This window comes from Cyprinus carpio, chromosome A21, assembly GCF_018340385.1.
Source record: "Cyprinus carpio isolate SPL01 chromosome A21, ASM1834038v1, whole genome shotgun sequence".
Taxonomy (NCBI): Eukaryota; Metazoa; Chordata; class Actinopteri; order Cypriniformes; family Cyprinidae; genus Cyprinus; species Cyprinus carpio.
In genome coordinates this window covers 23,787,698-23,801,454 of record NC_056592.1, presented here as the reverse complement: position 1 = coordinate 23,801,454, position 13,757 = coordinate 23,787,698, and the positions used below count along the sequence as shown (strand labels likewise).

At 35.3% G+C, this 13,757-nt stretch overlaps 1 protein-coding gene across 2 annotated transcripts; it reads left to right on the top strand.

Moving 5' to 3' along the window:
• Nucleotides 1-95: 95 nt before the first annotated feature.
• On the top strand, nt 96-9,331 carry LOC109103010 (RING finger protein 148). 2 transcript variants are annotated; one of them, XM_019116333.2, is made up of 7 exons: nt 96-593; nt 3,232-3,479; nt 3,570-3,641; nt 6,537-6,619; nt 7,292-7,379; nt 7,466-7,586; nt 9,054-9,331. In XM_019116333.2, the coding sequence occupies exons 1-7, from the start codon at nt 149-151 to the stop codon at nt 9,170-9,172; spliced, it is 1,176 nt and encodes a 391-aa protein (XP_018971878.2). In that variant the 5' UTR covers nt 96-148; the 3' UTR covers nt 9,173-9,331. The 2 variants fall into 2 exon arrangements, with proteins under 2 accessions (XP_018971878.2, XP_018971879.2); XM_019116334.2 differs by having other exon boundaries at nt 98-593; nt 7,466-7,571.
• The last annotated feature ends 4,426 nt before the right edge of the window (nt 9,332-13,757 follow it).

The window sequence follows — 13,757 nt, the reverse complement described above, 5'->3', positions numbered from 1 at the left end:
TAAAACCCAACCCTTCGAAATGAATATTATCTTAACCAGTGTCCAAGGTCCACTGCGATAAGAACACCTCACCTGACGTAAAAGCATCTTATATTACCACCAAGAAGGCATCTACTTTCGATGACCACAGAGTAATGTCAAAACACAGATGTGTTTACCTGATACAATGAAAGCCAACCTGAAGCTTAGAGCAATACACGGACCTTCATGTACCTGGCTGTCGGTGTTTGTTTTCCAGTGCTGCTTCCAACTAAGTGCTTCCTTGATTTACTGGACTGCCTATGTGGAAGTCAGATACTTTGACAGCGTATCTAATGAAACTGTGGGCAGTATATGTGAGTGTGGCGTGTTTGGAGTGGACTCACCCTTGGTATCAGCTTCTGGGCTTCTTGTGCTTCCAAATTCAGATCCTCTGGCGTGCTCAAGGAACACTACTTTCACCGCGAAACACCAGCCATGGATTGCCCTGATAAAAAAAGGAGACTGTAAATATTCACAGAAGATACAAGCTGCCCAGCGACAAGGAGCCTCGGCGGTGGTTATTTACAACATAGATGGGACAGGCAACAACACTGAGCTGATGGCCCATTCAGGTAAGAGAGTTTCTCTATCTGGCAATCCAAAACAAGTAGTGGAAGAAAATAACCTCCAGAGGAATTAATAAAACTGACTGATTTTTTTCTTCTTCCATGCTATTATATTCCTAACATCATCCTTGAGTAAGTTGTTCTGACTAAAGAATCAATTTGTAAAATGTCTTAGTAGATTAAAAATAGAGTGAAAAATACATACAATAATTTGTATGATAGTCAAGATATTGAAAAACAAAATACATAATTAGAAAAAAAAAGGTATAAACTGGCCATTATGCCAGTGATCCAAAAAAAAAAAAAAGGTTGTTGAAGCTATTAGTCTGCTTTATTATTAGGATTAAAAATAGTACAATAACAAATGGTTGTTTTAAATGATGACTTATTCTTACTCCCAAGGCATAAAAGCATGGTCAAGCCCTTTGCATGTGAGTATTAATTAGTGAAGATGTCGCTATATCAACTGGGAAATTCATTGTTTTTAACAGGCCTTAATCACTTTAGATGCTATACTGAATCTAACGCGGGGGAAAGCGAGGCTGTGAGTTTACAATGGCACGCACTGACTAAAGGTCATAGATCATGCCATTTTTACAACAACTTACAAAACTGTTTTATGAAGGCTTTTTTCTTTGGAAAGACATTTAGTCAGTTGAATAGTTGGTATGTTACTAAACTATAGTACAATCCACTGAACGCACTGTACTTCAGTCCCTCGAGCCTCATTTTCATTCTTTTCAAAAAATTATCCTGATTAAAGCCTATTACTTGCCTTAAATTTTGGCTAAAATTAGTTTATATATATATATATATATATATATATATATATATATATATATATATATATATATATATATCACAGCAATTTATTATTGCAAATTTATTGCCTATATATACAGTACAAAAGTAAATCTTGTGAATTAATATGACATGTTTATGTGAGGATCAGATTGAAATGTTTCCATGAACTGGTCTTGCTCAATGAACACATGATAAATCCCAACTTTCGCATGTGACAGCTGGTCAGCCAATCAAATTTCACCTCAAAACTTCTTCAGGCAGTGATTTTTGAATGTGGGCAGAATTTGAGTGTTATTATTAAATAATCCAATTAGTTAAACATACATTTCAGATGTCTTTGCTAATTATTAAATAAATAAATAAAAACTAGCTACATGCTAACTGAGTGCAAAGTTTTAATTAAGATCTCTCATCTTATCCTCTTAATGTCATAATGACAAAAATTATCTACTCCAATTTCATGTCTATAAAATTCTAATATATTTGATATAGCAATGTCTACAGATCTCTTTAAAACACTAGTATCAGTGTAATTTACATAAAACTTGATCTTACTTGACTCGAGCGTCTAACACTGTTGTGCTATCGGTACTTAAAGTACATGAAGAACATGTGATTTCTGTATGAATAACTCCAAACCTTAATCTACTTTCTGCTTTTTACATTTCAGTGGCATATCATAAAATAACTTTTGATTAGCTAAAACGTTAGGTTGAAAATTTTTATACAGTCAGTGTTATATATGTTAGATAGTTGTCATTTTTAGACTAAATCAGACACAGTTCAGACCTGTTACGTGATCTCAATCACATCATTCCAGCACAACTTGAATTGAGTATGTAGATATATTTCAAAATTATTACAATAGTTAATACAAAAATATTCCAGTGTTGTTACAGCTGTTGTTCAGGTCTTGCTGTAAGTGTGTTAAATGCTGGAATGTTCTTGTGACTGACGTTGATTGTTTGTTTGTTCAGTACAGATACGGCACTGTTAACTTTTATGTGAGTTAAATTTTACCCGAGGACTTCATGACTCAGATGTCATTTTCTAAAGGAGTTCATGAGTTCCACTTCATTCCCTGAACTTAACAATGCTGTTATTATATGATGTGTTTTCTCCAGACGTTATGTCTGGCTTGATATCTGACAGCAGGATATATGGATGACTAGAATGGCCTCACTTCAACCTGGTACTAAGATGATGTCTACTTACCTTAGCTTTATTGTAGGAAATATCAGTTTACATTTACAAACTTTCCTTTTTATCTATTAATTGTCAAAATCCCAGAGATTACAGCAAAACAACAACATATTCCATATGACTTATGAAGTCATATTCCTTTGACCAACAGTTTTTTTTACAGACCAGTACCATTTAAGTTGTTTTAGAATGGATTTTTTATTGTCAGTTTGTGTAGTTTCAAAGATGTTTTTAATTTATGAAATAAAGCAGATACGTTTTGCAGTTCTTAACAAACCTTTTAAACATACAAATAATCAACATGGTCTCTCTGTAGGCCAGCTGACCGGAATTTAGGGTAGCAGAGGTAACACTTTATTTTACAGTATACTTACTATAGTAATAACAGAAAATGATGCATAATCATATGCAAAAAGCCTGAACCAAACCCTAATCCTAACTCTATAGTAAGTGCATGTTTTTAATTAGTATTACTAAGTACTTAAATTTATAATTAGATAAACTGTATATAACCAAAGTGTAATCATCTAGTGAGATTTTTTTGTACGGTATTATGCACAGTGAGTCTAACAGCATGCATGAACTAGTTTTCTAATGAACTGGTCGTGGTTAATATTGCAGTGTTTTATTTCTACAGATGCCAAAGGCATAGTTGCCATCATGGTTGGCAATATTCTAGGCACAGAAATGGTCGACCTGGTGAAGAATGGCTCAGATGTGTATGTGGCGATCGCAGTGGCCAAACCTCACGGCCTGTGGTACAGAAGCTCATGGGCATACCCTCTGTCCTACACCTTGATCGGCCTAACGACCATGACCCTGTTCTACTTCGCTTTCCTCTTCATCAAACGAATGTACAGAAACCAGCAGTTCCGGAAGCAAGTGGTACAGCACTCAGTCACTCAGAAGTCAGTGGAGTTCAGAGTCAAATTCAGAAATCTCCCTCATTCTGTTGTGTCATTCATTTCTGTGCAGATGGAGATGAAGAGAGAGAATGAAAAGGCCATAGCAAAGTTAGAAGTGCGGACTCTGCGGACGGGCGACCCGGTACTGTGCCTTACAGCTGGATCAGGGAAAAATGTGACCCTGGAGCACAAAAGCAGTCATAAGCAGCATGGGTATTTGTAGCAATAGCCAAAAATACATTGTATGGGTCAAAATGATCCTTTTTATGCCAAAAATCATTAGGGTATTAAGTAAAGATCATGTTCCATGAAGATATTTTGTAAATTTCCTATTGTAAATTTCTCAAAACTTAATTTTTGATTAGTAATATGCATTGCTAAGAACTTTATTTGGACAACTTTAAAAGCAATTTTCTCAATATTTTGATTTTTTTTTTTTTTTTTCTCAGATTCCAGATTTTCAGATAGCTGCATCTCAGGCAAATATTGCCCTATCCTAACAAACCATACATCAGAGCTTACATAGAAAGCTTATTTATTCAGCTTTCATATGATGCATAATTCTCAATTTCAAAAAAAAAAAAAAAAAAAAAAAAAAAAAAAAAAAATCTAACCTTATGACTGGTTTTGTGGTGTGTATTTCAATTAAATTCAAGTTTATTTGTATAGCGCTTTTCACAATGCAAATCATTGCAAAGCAGCTTTACAGAAAATTAAAGATTCTACATTATGTTTAGTAAGAGCTTATCAGTGGAGACTATCTCAAGTTGATGTCCATTACAGCAAAATTTGGTAGTTTTGTTTGTTGTTTTAGGATTGGCATCATCTGAGGTCTTCTGGGGGGTGGGCATAATCTCTTCTCATGTGTTCGGTCATCTCAGGTCTTTGTAAGGGCTGAATCCAGACTGAAGCTTGTGTAATTCCTAGTTACCTCGGGATGTCAATCCCGTGGCAGAAACAGAGAAAGTAATAGAAAAAAATTAGTGTAGCTGCTGTTTCAACCAAGCAAAAATGATGTGTTCAACCCAAGCAAAATAATGAAAATGTGCATTTGATCAGATGTAACTGAAGTAAAGAATTATAATATACATTATAATGCATCTCCAAAAAAAAGATTTTTTAAAAAACAATAAAAAAAAAAATATATCTTATCTGAACCCCAAACATCATCAGAAAGGCTATTCCAGAGTTTGGGAGCCAAATTTGAAAAAGCTCTACCTCCTTTAGTGGACTTTGCTATCCTAGGAACTACCAAATGTCTGTATCGTTGCAAATTGTAATCCAAGAGATTCTGTGTACTGTTTTTTGGTCCAATAAGTAATATCTCTGTCTTATACGAATTTAATAGGAGAAAATTATTGGTCATCCAATCGTTTACATTTTTAACACACTCTGTTAGCTTAGATAATTTAGAAGTTTCACCTGGTCTTGTTGAGATATATAGTTGAGTATCATCAGCATAACAGTGGAAACTAATCCCGTATTTTCTAATGATATTACCAAGGGGCAACATGTATATTGAAAATAGCAGAGGACCTAGGACAGATCCTTGTGGCACTCCATATTTTACTGGTGATAAATGAGATGACTCCCCATTTAGATAAACAAAGTGGTAGCGATCGGACAGGTAGGATCTAAACCATCTTAAAGCCTGCCCTTGGATACCTGTATAGTTTTGTAATCTATCTATGAGTATGTCGTGATCTATGGTGTCGAACGCAGCACTAAGATCAAGTAAAGCTAGCAATGAGATGCAGCCTTGGTCTGATGCAAGAAGCAAGTCATTTGTAATTTTAACAAGTGCAGTTTCTGTGCTATGATGGGGCCTGAAACCCAAAATTCTTCATAGAGATATTTTTTTGCAGGAAGGAGCACATTTGAGCAGACACTTTTTTTTTTCTAAAATTTTAGACATAAATGGAAGATTTGAAATGGGTCTGTAATTTGCCAGTTCACTAGGATCTAGTTGTGGTTTCTTAATAAGAGGCTTAACAACCGCCAGCTTGAATGGTTTTGGGACGTGACCTAAAGATAACGACGAGTTAATAATATTGAGAAGCGTTTTTTCTGCTACAGGTAACAACTCTTTCAGTAATTTAGTGGGTACAGGATCTAATAAAAGGGCCTTTTGCACCGCTTTAGTTCCAGAACTAAATGTACAGTACTAAAGTACTGGGACGATTTTGTGCGAATTATTTCCCAGTACCATTTAAAGGGTTGCATTCGCACCGACAGTGTGTACTAGGAAGTGATGTAAAGAATCGCCAATGACAACTGACAGTGCTACATTTGCTACAAGTGCCTGCACTTCAGCATCCGTCCATCTATTGCTGTTCTTCATACTTGCAAAATAAGTTGACACAATGTTCACAGTATGTTTACAAGGCGTTTTAAATAATGGCGGGTGACGGCATTTTCGTATGCGTTTGGCTAATCAATGTCTAGTTACGTCACGGATAGTACCAGTTGTGCTGGTTAGACCCTGCTCCGGAGTAGGAGCTAGTTTGGTTTTCGAAAAAAGCAGTCCGGTACTAAAATCGTACAAAAAATGCCAAAAAGTGGGTAGTTCCACAATAAGCTCTGGTACTATGAAAAGCTTCCTGCGGTGTGAAAGGCCCTAAACATGTTGTTGGTTTAGATGCAGTGATAAGTTTATTTAGCTCTTCCTGTCCTATAGCTGTAAAGCACTGCAGTTTATCTTTGGGTGCGATAGATAAAACTAGAGTATTAGACGCTGTAGAATCTACATTTGTTATTGTATTTCTTATTTTATCTATTTTGTCAGTGAAGAAATTCATAAAGTCATCACTATTTAACTGTGAGGGAATATTAAGTTTGGGTGACGTCTGATTATTTGTTAATCTAGCCACTGTGCTAAATAAAAACCTTGGATTGTTTTGGTTGTTTTTCTATGAGAGTTTGTGTATATGCTTGGCCCTGGAAGTTTTTAGAGCCTGTCTATAGCTGGACATACTGTTTTTCCACGCAATTCTAAAAACTTCCAAGTTAGTATTTGAGTTTGTCTGTGTGTTTGTAGGAGGTGGAATCAGAGGACGTGAGCTGTGTTGTGTGCACCGACTCATTCAAACACAATGAAAAGGTCACCATATTACCCTGCAGGTGAAGTATGAGGACAACATCAACATCACAGACATTTTATAACATCAGTGTCAGTACAGCATTTGAATTTCCATGCATTTTGGCTTTTTCCACTATGGTAACTTGCTTTTTGTCAGAGCATTATATCAAGTAGAGATTCTGTTGGATGAAAGGCATGTTTTGTGCCACACATGAGGCATGTCTTTAGAGAAGACATTAAATATAAAAATGTTGTTATTTTATTGGTTACACTTTACAATAAGGTCCCATTTGTTATCATTATTTAACTATATTTATTAACATGAATTAACCAATTAAAAAAAAGAAAAAAAGAAAAGTTTGAAACATTTACTGATCTCAGTCCATGCTATTTTCAACATTAATTAAGACATTAATAAAATCAAATGTTGCATCTGTTAAAATTAGATGAAGGACCTGAGCTAACATGGACTAACAGTGAATAATTGTATTTTAACTAACATTAACAAAAGATTAGTAAATACTGTAACAATTATATTTCTCATATTTAATGCATTAACTAACACTAACTAATCAAACTTTATTGTGTTATATTTTAGATATGCACAGCACTTGTTGTTTTCTCCGTTTTTCTTTTTTGTTTTGTTTTGTTTTTAAAAATGAATTAAATATTAATAAAAAAAAAAAACCTGTAATGAAAATTCTCTTTTCCAGACATTTCTACCATAAGAAGTGCATTGAGCCGTGGCTGCTGGAACACCCCACCTGCCCCATGTGTAAATTTCACATCCTCAAATACAAGGTGAGTTTGGCCAAACCAGCAGAGCAGTCTTCATTCAGGCGTGATGGATGGTGTGGGATTCACTGTTTGTTGCTGTATGTGTTTAGATCGATGAGGAGAGCGATGAGCCACCTTCATCTTCATCTTCATCACCATCGAGTGACACGTTCCATCTAGCTGTGATCAGGACAGAGCAGCTCCACACATCAGACAGACAAAACACAGACAGTGAGTCCACACCTGCTCTCTTCTCTGTTCACTTCTGTTCTTCTGTGATGATTAGTGGATTACCTGAGAGAGATGAATTACAAAACACTTTTCATTGCATAGAAATATGCTTTCTTTATACACATTCAAGTATAGACACATTCAATCTGTACCAATTATTATAACAGATTTTTTATTTTTTTTCTCATAGCAGTACATCTTTTATCAGTGAAGTAAATGTTTTCACAGCTCCTGCAAGTTTATTAGCAAAACAGCACAACTTTTCAACCAGTCATCTCTTCATCAGTGTAGTAAATATTGCACTATTTTACTAATAATCTTTCTGAAAGTTCTGTATGTGGACATCTATACTTTTCTTCTTTTCTTCTTCTTCTTTTTTTTTTTAAATTAAACCATTAATTGAATATAAAATATATATTTTAGTGATTATTAAAGTGATTATTAAGTCAATAATTGCATTTATTAATTGGATACATTTTTATAATATTTACAAGTATTTGACATTTCACACATACATTTAAATGGCAACAGATTACAGCGTTTCATTGGTCTGTTTTATATTATTGCCTGCTGACTGGTAATTAAATAACATTGTCGTGAATGGTCTTTCAAGGCTTGCTGGTTAAAAGACACAGTTTGCATTAATGCATTTTTCCTCCTCTGCTGGAGACTCACTATATTTAATACTGAGTCCTGATGCTTAGAATCAAGGACTGTGTGATTTTCCAAACTGCAAACACATTTAGTAAAAACACAATAAAATAAGACAAATTAAAATAGTACTTCCAGAAAAATTATGGAATCATAAGATTGGACTAAAGGTCATATACTGGAGAATGACTGTAAATAAAATTAACACAGTATATAAATACATAAAAGTAATAAATATGTACTTAAATGTGTCAACAAAAATAAAAAAAAATATCACTTTATTTTAAGGGACAATTCTCACCATTAACAAACCAGTAACTACGACTTTTGTCTCAATAAACTCCTAATTTGCTGCTTATTAATAGTTAGTAAGTTATTTAAGTTTAGGTATTGGGTTTGGTTAAGCGATATAGAATATTATGATCATGCAGAATATGTGCTTTATAAGCACTAATTAACAGCCAATATGTTAATAATAGGCATGTTGATAAGCAACTAGTTAATAGTGAAAATTGGTCCCTATACTAAAGGGTTAATAATGTGTGGACTATAAGCTTCATTATCAAACAGAAATAAATGAATAAATAAACACATCCGTGTGTGTGCAAGCACACTTGGCAATAAAGCTCTTTCTGATTCTGAAATGAAAATGTATTTCCGCTGTAGAGAAAGGGTGATACATAAATAAGAAAATCTAAATGAATAAAACAAGCAGTGAGCTGATCAGTCTTTGCTGTTATCAGTTGCGTGCTGGACTGATGTGTATCTGATGTTTACTGATGGCTGGTGGTTAATGATTTGTCTTTATGACCGCAGCTCTTGGACGTCCATCAGACAGTGGGCCGGAGATTCAGACACAACACATTTATGAGAACCTTGCATTTGAAGAAGAAACAGAGAGAATGGAGCATCAGGACATCAACAGCCAGGATTGACACCACTGTAGTATAACACTACTGTTTCAAATATTTCTGCATGTGAACATCACCAACAGACAACATGTGTGCAAAGTGTCAAAAGAAGAGACATAATAAAAAATAAAAATAAAAAAATTTACGATAAAGAAATAAAATAATAATAAACCTAAAATCAGATGTTCAAAGTGTGAGTGACTATTTAATAATAATTGTATATTGTTTAAACAATGGAGATGTCACAGCTTCACTCACTTTTCTGAAAACATTGCAGCTTGCACAACTGTCATGAACTCAGACTGCAAGTTAAACAAGGATATGAATTTATTTTAATGTCATAGCAAGAGCAGGTTTTGACTGATATAAGTTAAATTACCTGATGTTCATTGTCCAGTTACTGCACAGCTAGAAGTATCACCAGCAGGTCTGGACTTCTTCTTATTGCTTATGTGAGACATCAAAACACTGAGCAAATAAATAAATAAGACCTTCCATCATTGCTCCATTAAAAGCTTAAGCTGTCTTAAGAAAAGTCTTTTTTTTTTTTTTTTTTTAATAACCCTCTAGTTTCAGTTATGACGCAATGATACTCCCAAGAAACTTGAAGCGATGTACATGTCAATATCCTGATCATTGATGCTGAAAGGCAGAACAACATTCAGTCTCTGCTGGAAATCATTTCCTTTGTTTTTAAAGGAGAGGACTAATTCATGCATTTCAGGACTAATTCACTCTTTTACACTGTTACTAAAATTTTCAAAAAACATTTAGACGTACAGTATAAGGGAGTATTTCTGTCAAAATCACTCCTTCTGGGTTCATATAAGTTAGAGAAAGTTTTTTCAAGCATGGCCCTGTATGATGTCATAAAGGGTGGAAATCCTTGTATGGGCATTTATCCTGGAAGACTGGACACATCGACCGGAGCGAGAGCAAGAGCAGTCCATCAACGTCATCGGCAGCGCTGCACAGTGTGTTTTCAGTTGTGAGGGAAAGATAACCATATCCAGCTTCCCAAAGAACTAAAGACTCTTTGGAGATGTGAATAATGCAGTACTACTCTCTCTAAAAAATGCTGGGTTAAATACAGCCAAGCGCTGGGTAAAATATAGACTAACCCAGTGATTGGGTTGTTTTCAGCCTGCGCTGGGCTGTATTTAACCCAGCATTTTTGGGTACACGAGATTAACATGAGATTGGGCAAAACTCTGTGTGTTATGTCCCCTTTAATGCATTCAAACAATGTAAACACTTCCCCACTGATGCATTATTGTCTGTTATCAGGCTGCTATATTGTATGGAAGCAACATCCATCCACTGTAAACAAAACCACACAAAAAACAAAAAAAAGACTTACTGACACATGCACAACACAAGAGTGACAGCACGCTAGCGACATCTGTTGGTCAAAGCCATGCACGAACACCGCAAACATTGCTTGTTCTGTAATCTAAAGTGGATAATGCTATAATCTTTCATTAAATAATGATTTCAGATAGTTTATCTGTATGTAATCCTTAATTTGTAGCACTTACCAACAAGTTACTCTGCCAGCATGATAGTTCATGGCTTCAGATATAGAAGAATATATTCCAACATAATCACACACATTTTATGAAGATACATATCTATGCTTCAGCGTCCCACACCGCTTCTTGCATGTGGATGTGCTTAATGTCGCTTAAAGTACAATGACAAATTCAGGATACAATATTACTGATCATGCATACAGGCAAGAATAAAAGCCCAGAATTTGAACACAACACCCAAAGTTGCACGTTAAGCGTTTTCCTATAGAAAACCATTACAGAAAATGCATAAGCGTTGCTGTTTTGTGTTGCATTCATATTTTGGGTCCACCTGAATGCCTATATATACAATACGGATGTTCATTAATTTCTGTACTGAATTTGGTTCAATCTGTCTTTGTACTTCAAGCCACGTTAAGCAATTTTCAAGTTAAGAGTTTGTCCTGCAAGAAGTGGGATGCTGAAGACCAAGAGGTTGCTGTGGTAATGTACAACGATGCTTTGTGCTTTTGAAATGAGATGGCTTACTGGATGAACATTGTACAGGTATGCATGTGATGCATGAAAGGGACAGCTAATAAAACTAATAAATCATAGAAATAAACATCTATAAATTAAGTTTATATGTGTAATGGCTTTCATTTCTTCATAAAATGCCTGGATTTCTTAACTGAATATTAGTTTGGATTTTTTAAAGCCATAATTATCTGGCAGCGCAGCAGTGTTACAAATTAACAAAAGACTACATGCAGATAATTGATCTGAAATCGTTATTTAATGACAGATTAAATTCCAAAATGTTAAGTCGTTATTATGAGAAACTAAGTCAATACTAGGAGAAAGTTTCTCATTATTATGACTTACAGAATCATATTTTTCTCAACTGCGGTGGAAACAGGCTTCCATAATATTGTCATCCGCTAACTTACACTACACAGCTTCCACACATTTTAACCCTGAATTTGAGAACTTATTAGGGCCTTTTGCACTGCTTTAATTCCAGAACTAAATGTACAGTACTAAAGTACTGGGACGATTTTGCGCAAACTGTTTCCCAGTACCATTTTAAAGGGTTGCATTCGCACCGACAGTGTAGCAGGTCGACAGCGATGTCATTTGTGCATGACGTTTAACAACGTTAACAAAAGAAGAACAATGTTAACAACAGGATGCTGTGATCAGAGCTGTGTTTTTGTTGTGTCTCGCGGGTTTCACAATAATGGACATGGAATGTCAACGTATACGTAAAGCGATTGAAAGAACGGAAAGGAGGACTAAGAGTCTCCAACGACAACTGGCAGTGCTACATTTGCTACAAGAGCCTGCACTTTAGCATCCATATATTTATCGCTGTTCGTCATACTTGCGAAATAAGTTGACACAGTGTTTACAGTATGTTACACTGCGTTTTAAATCATGGCGGCTGAGGGCGTTTTCGAACGCCTCTGGCCAATCAACGAATACTTACGAAACGCAAAAAACCAGTTATTCCCGCTAAAACCCTAACCAGAATATAATCTAATTCTCTAAAAAAAAAATACAGTAACGTAACAAAAACCTAACCCATTCCCGCATTTCCAAAAAGCCCAAAAGTGGGTAGTTCCACAATTAGTTCTGGTACTATGAAAAGGTTCCTGCGGTGCGAAAGGTCCTATTGATTTTGACTACTTGCAATCTATTTAGCAGACAATTGAGAATCCAATGAGCAAGGAAGTGTTGCATACCCAATCGCTCTAACTTATCAGAAAGTGTAACTTGAACAATTGTATTAAAGGTAGAGGTATAGTAGTATGGAAATTAGGTGTCTGAGTGGCAATCACTCATCTGTTTTCCTGACAATCTAAATTTGACTTTTTTTGTCACTGGAATAATAATAATTGCTTGAAACATGCTGGAACTCTACATATGTTTTAGAGCCAGCTGAAAATATCATACTGGTGCAAGAGTGTTAGCATCTCAATTTAAAAATGCAGCTGATTTGAAGTCTGGCCCTGCTTTTTTTCTGCTCAAGCAGCAGGTTACTAACTTGATATTCTTCATTCATAAAGAGGTGAGTCATGGGACTAGCAGTGTTAACGGACTCCCTGTCCCTCAGTTGTGTTGTTAAATTGACTATCAGCAGACAATGAGATGACTGAATCTGTTATCTTATAGCCTGTGGTCTGCCGAGGATGTTTCTAAACACCATAAGCCATGAGTGTTTTTGGCCCCTAATTTATTTTCTAGCTTACACTTACAATCACCTTTTGCTATTTTGACAACTTTTACAAAGTCACATTTACAGCCCTTTATCCCCAGTCATAAAGCCTTGTGCTTCTCTCTCTGTAAACTTTTTATCTTCTTGTTAAAGAATGCCTTGTTGTTGTTGTATATGATAACAGTTTTGGAAGGAATACACACCATCTCGACCACATCCCTGTACTCATCCAAATCATGGTATAATTCCTCAAAAACAGAGCAATCAGTGTCCTGTAAGCAGTCCATTAACATCTTGATTGCATCAGGAGACCGTTTCTTAACATTTCTATAATCTGTAAAGTACATTTAAATTTCTGATGATGGAATGAGAAAAATCATATCTGATTGCCCCAATGGAGCCGTAGACATAAAGTGAAATACACTGGGAAACACACCATAACATTCATCTAAGCTTGTGATGGACATGATTTAGGCCACACATAATTTCTATACATTCATTTTTGCACTGGCAATAAATAAAATAAATAAATAAAAATACTACATTGGTTTCATTTCTTTATTGTCTTTTACTGAATCAGTGCACAGTTAGTGAAAACATGAATATCAGTCAAAACATCTCTTTACTAGAATGGTATCTTGAACCATGACTAAATCTGTTAAAATTCCCTTTGACTAAGATATAATTCAAACGTTTGGTATTTGATGAGTCAGGAGAATGGACCAGTCTAGTAACAAAGAGGTGCAGAGAGTATTTGATGGGAATTCCAAAGAAACTGGGAATGTACCAAGTGTGATTTGTTAGAGGACCATAAAATAAACCTTCAAGACCATCTTTGAGTAGTGTGACAGGCTCATCTGTGGGAAGAGAGAGAGAGTAA

What these genes read in the sequence shown, in the direction of transcription:
- LOC109103010 (XM_019116333.2), top strand. Translation starts at nt 149, where the DNA reads ATGTGTTTACCTGATACAATGAAAGCCAACCTGAAGCTTAGAGCAATA. An exon ending in GTCACCATATTACCCTGCAG is followed by an intron (nt 6,620 to 7,291) that starts GTGAAGTATGAG and finishes TCTCTTTTCCAG; the next exon opens with ACATTTCTACCATAAGAAGT. An exon ending in TTCACATCCTCAAATACAAG is followed by an intron (nt 7,380 to 7,465) that starts GTGAGTTTGGCC and finishes GTATGTGTTTAG; the next exon opens with ATCGATGAGGAGAGCGATGA.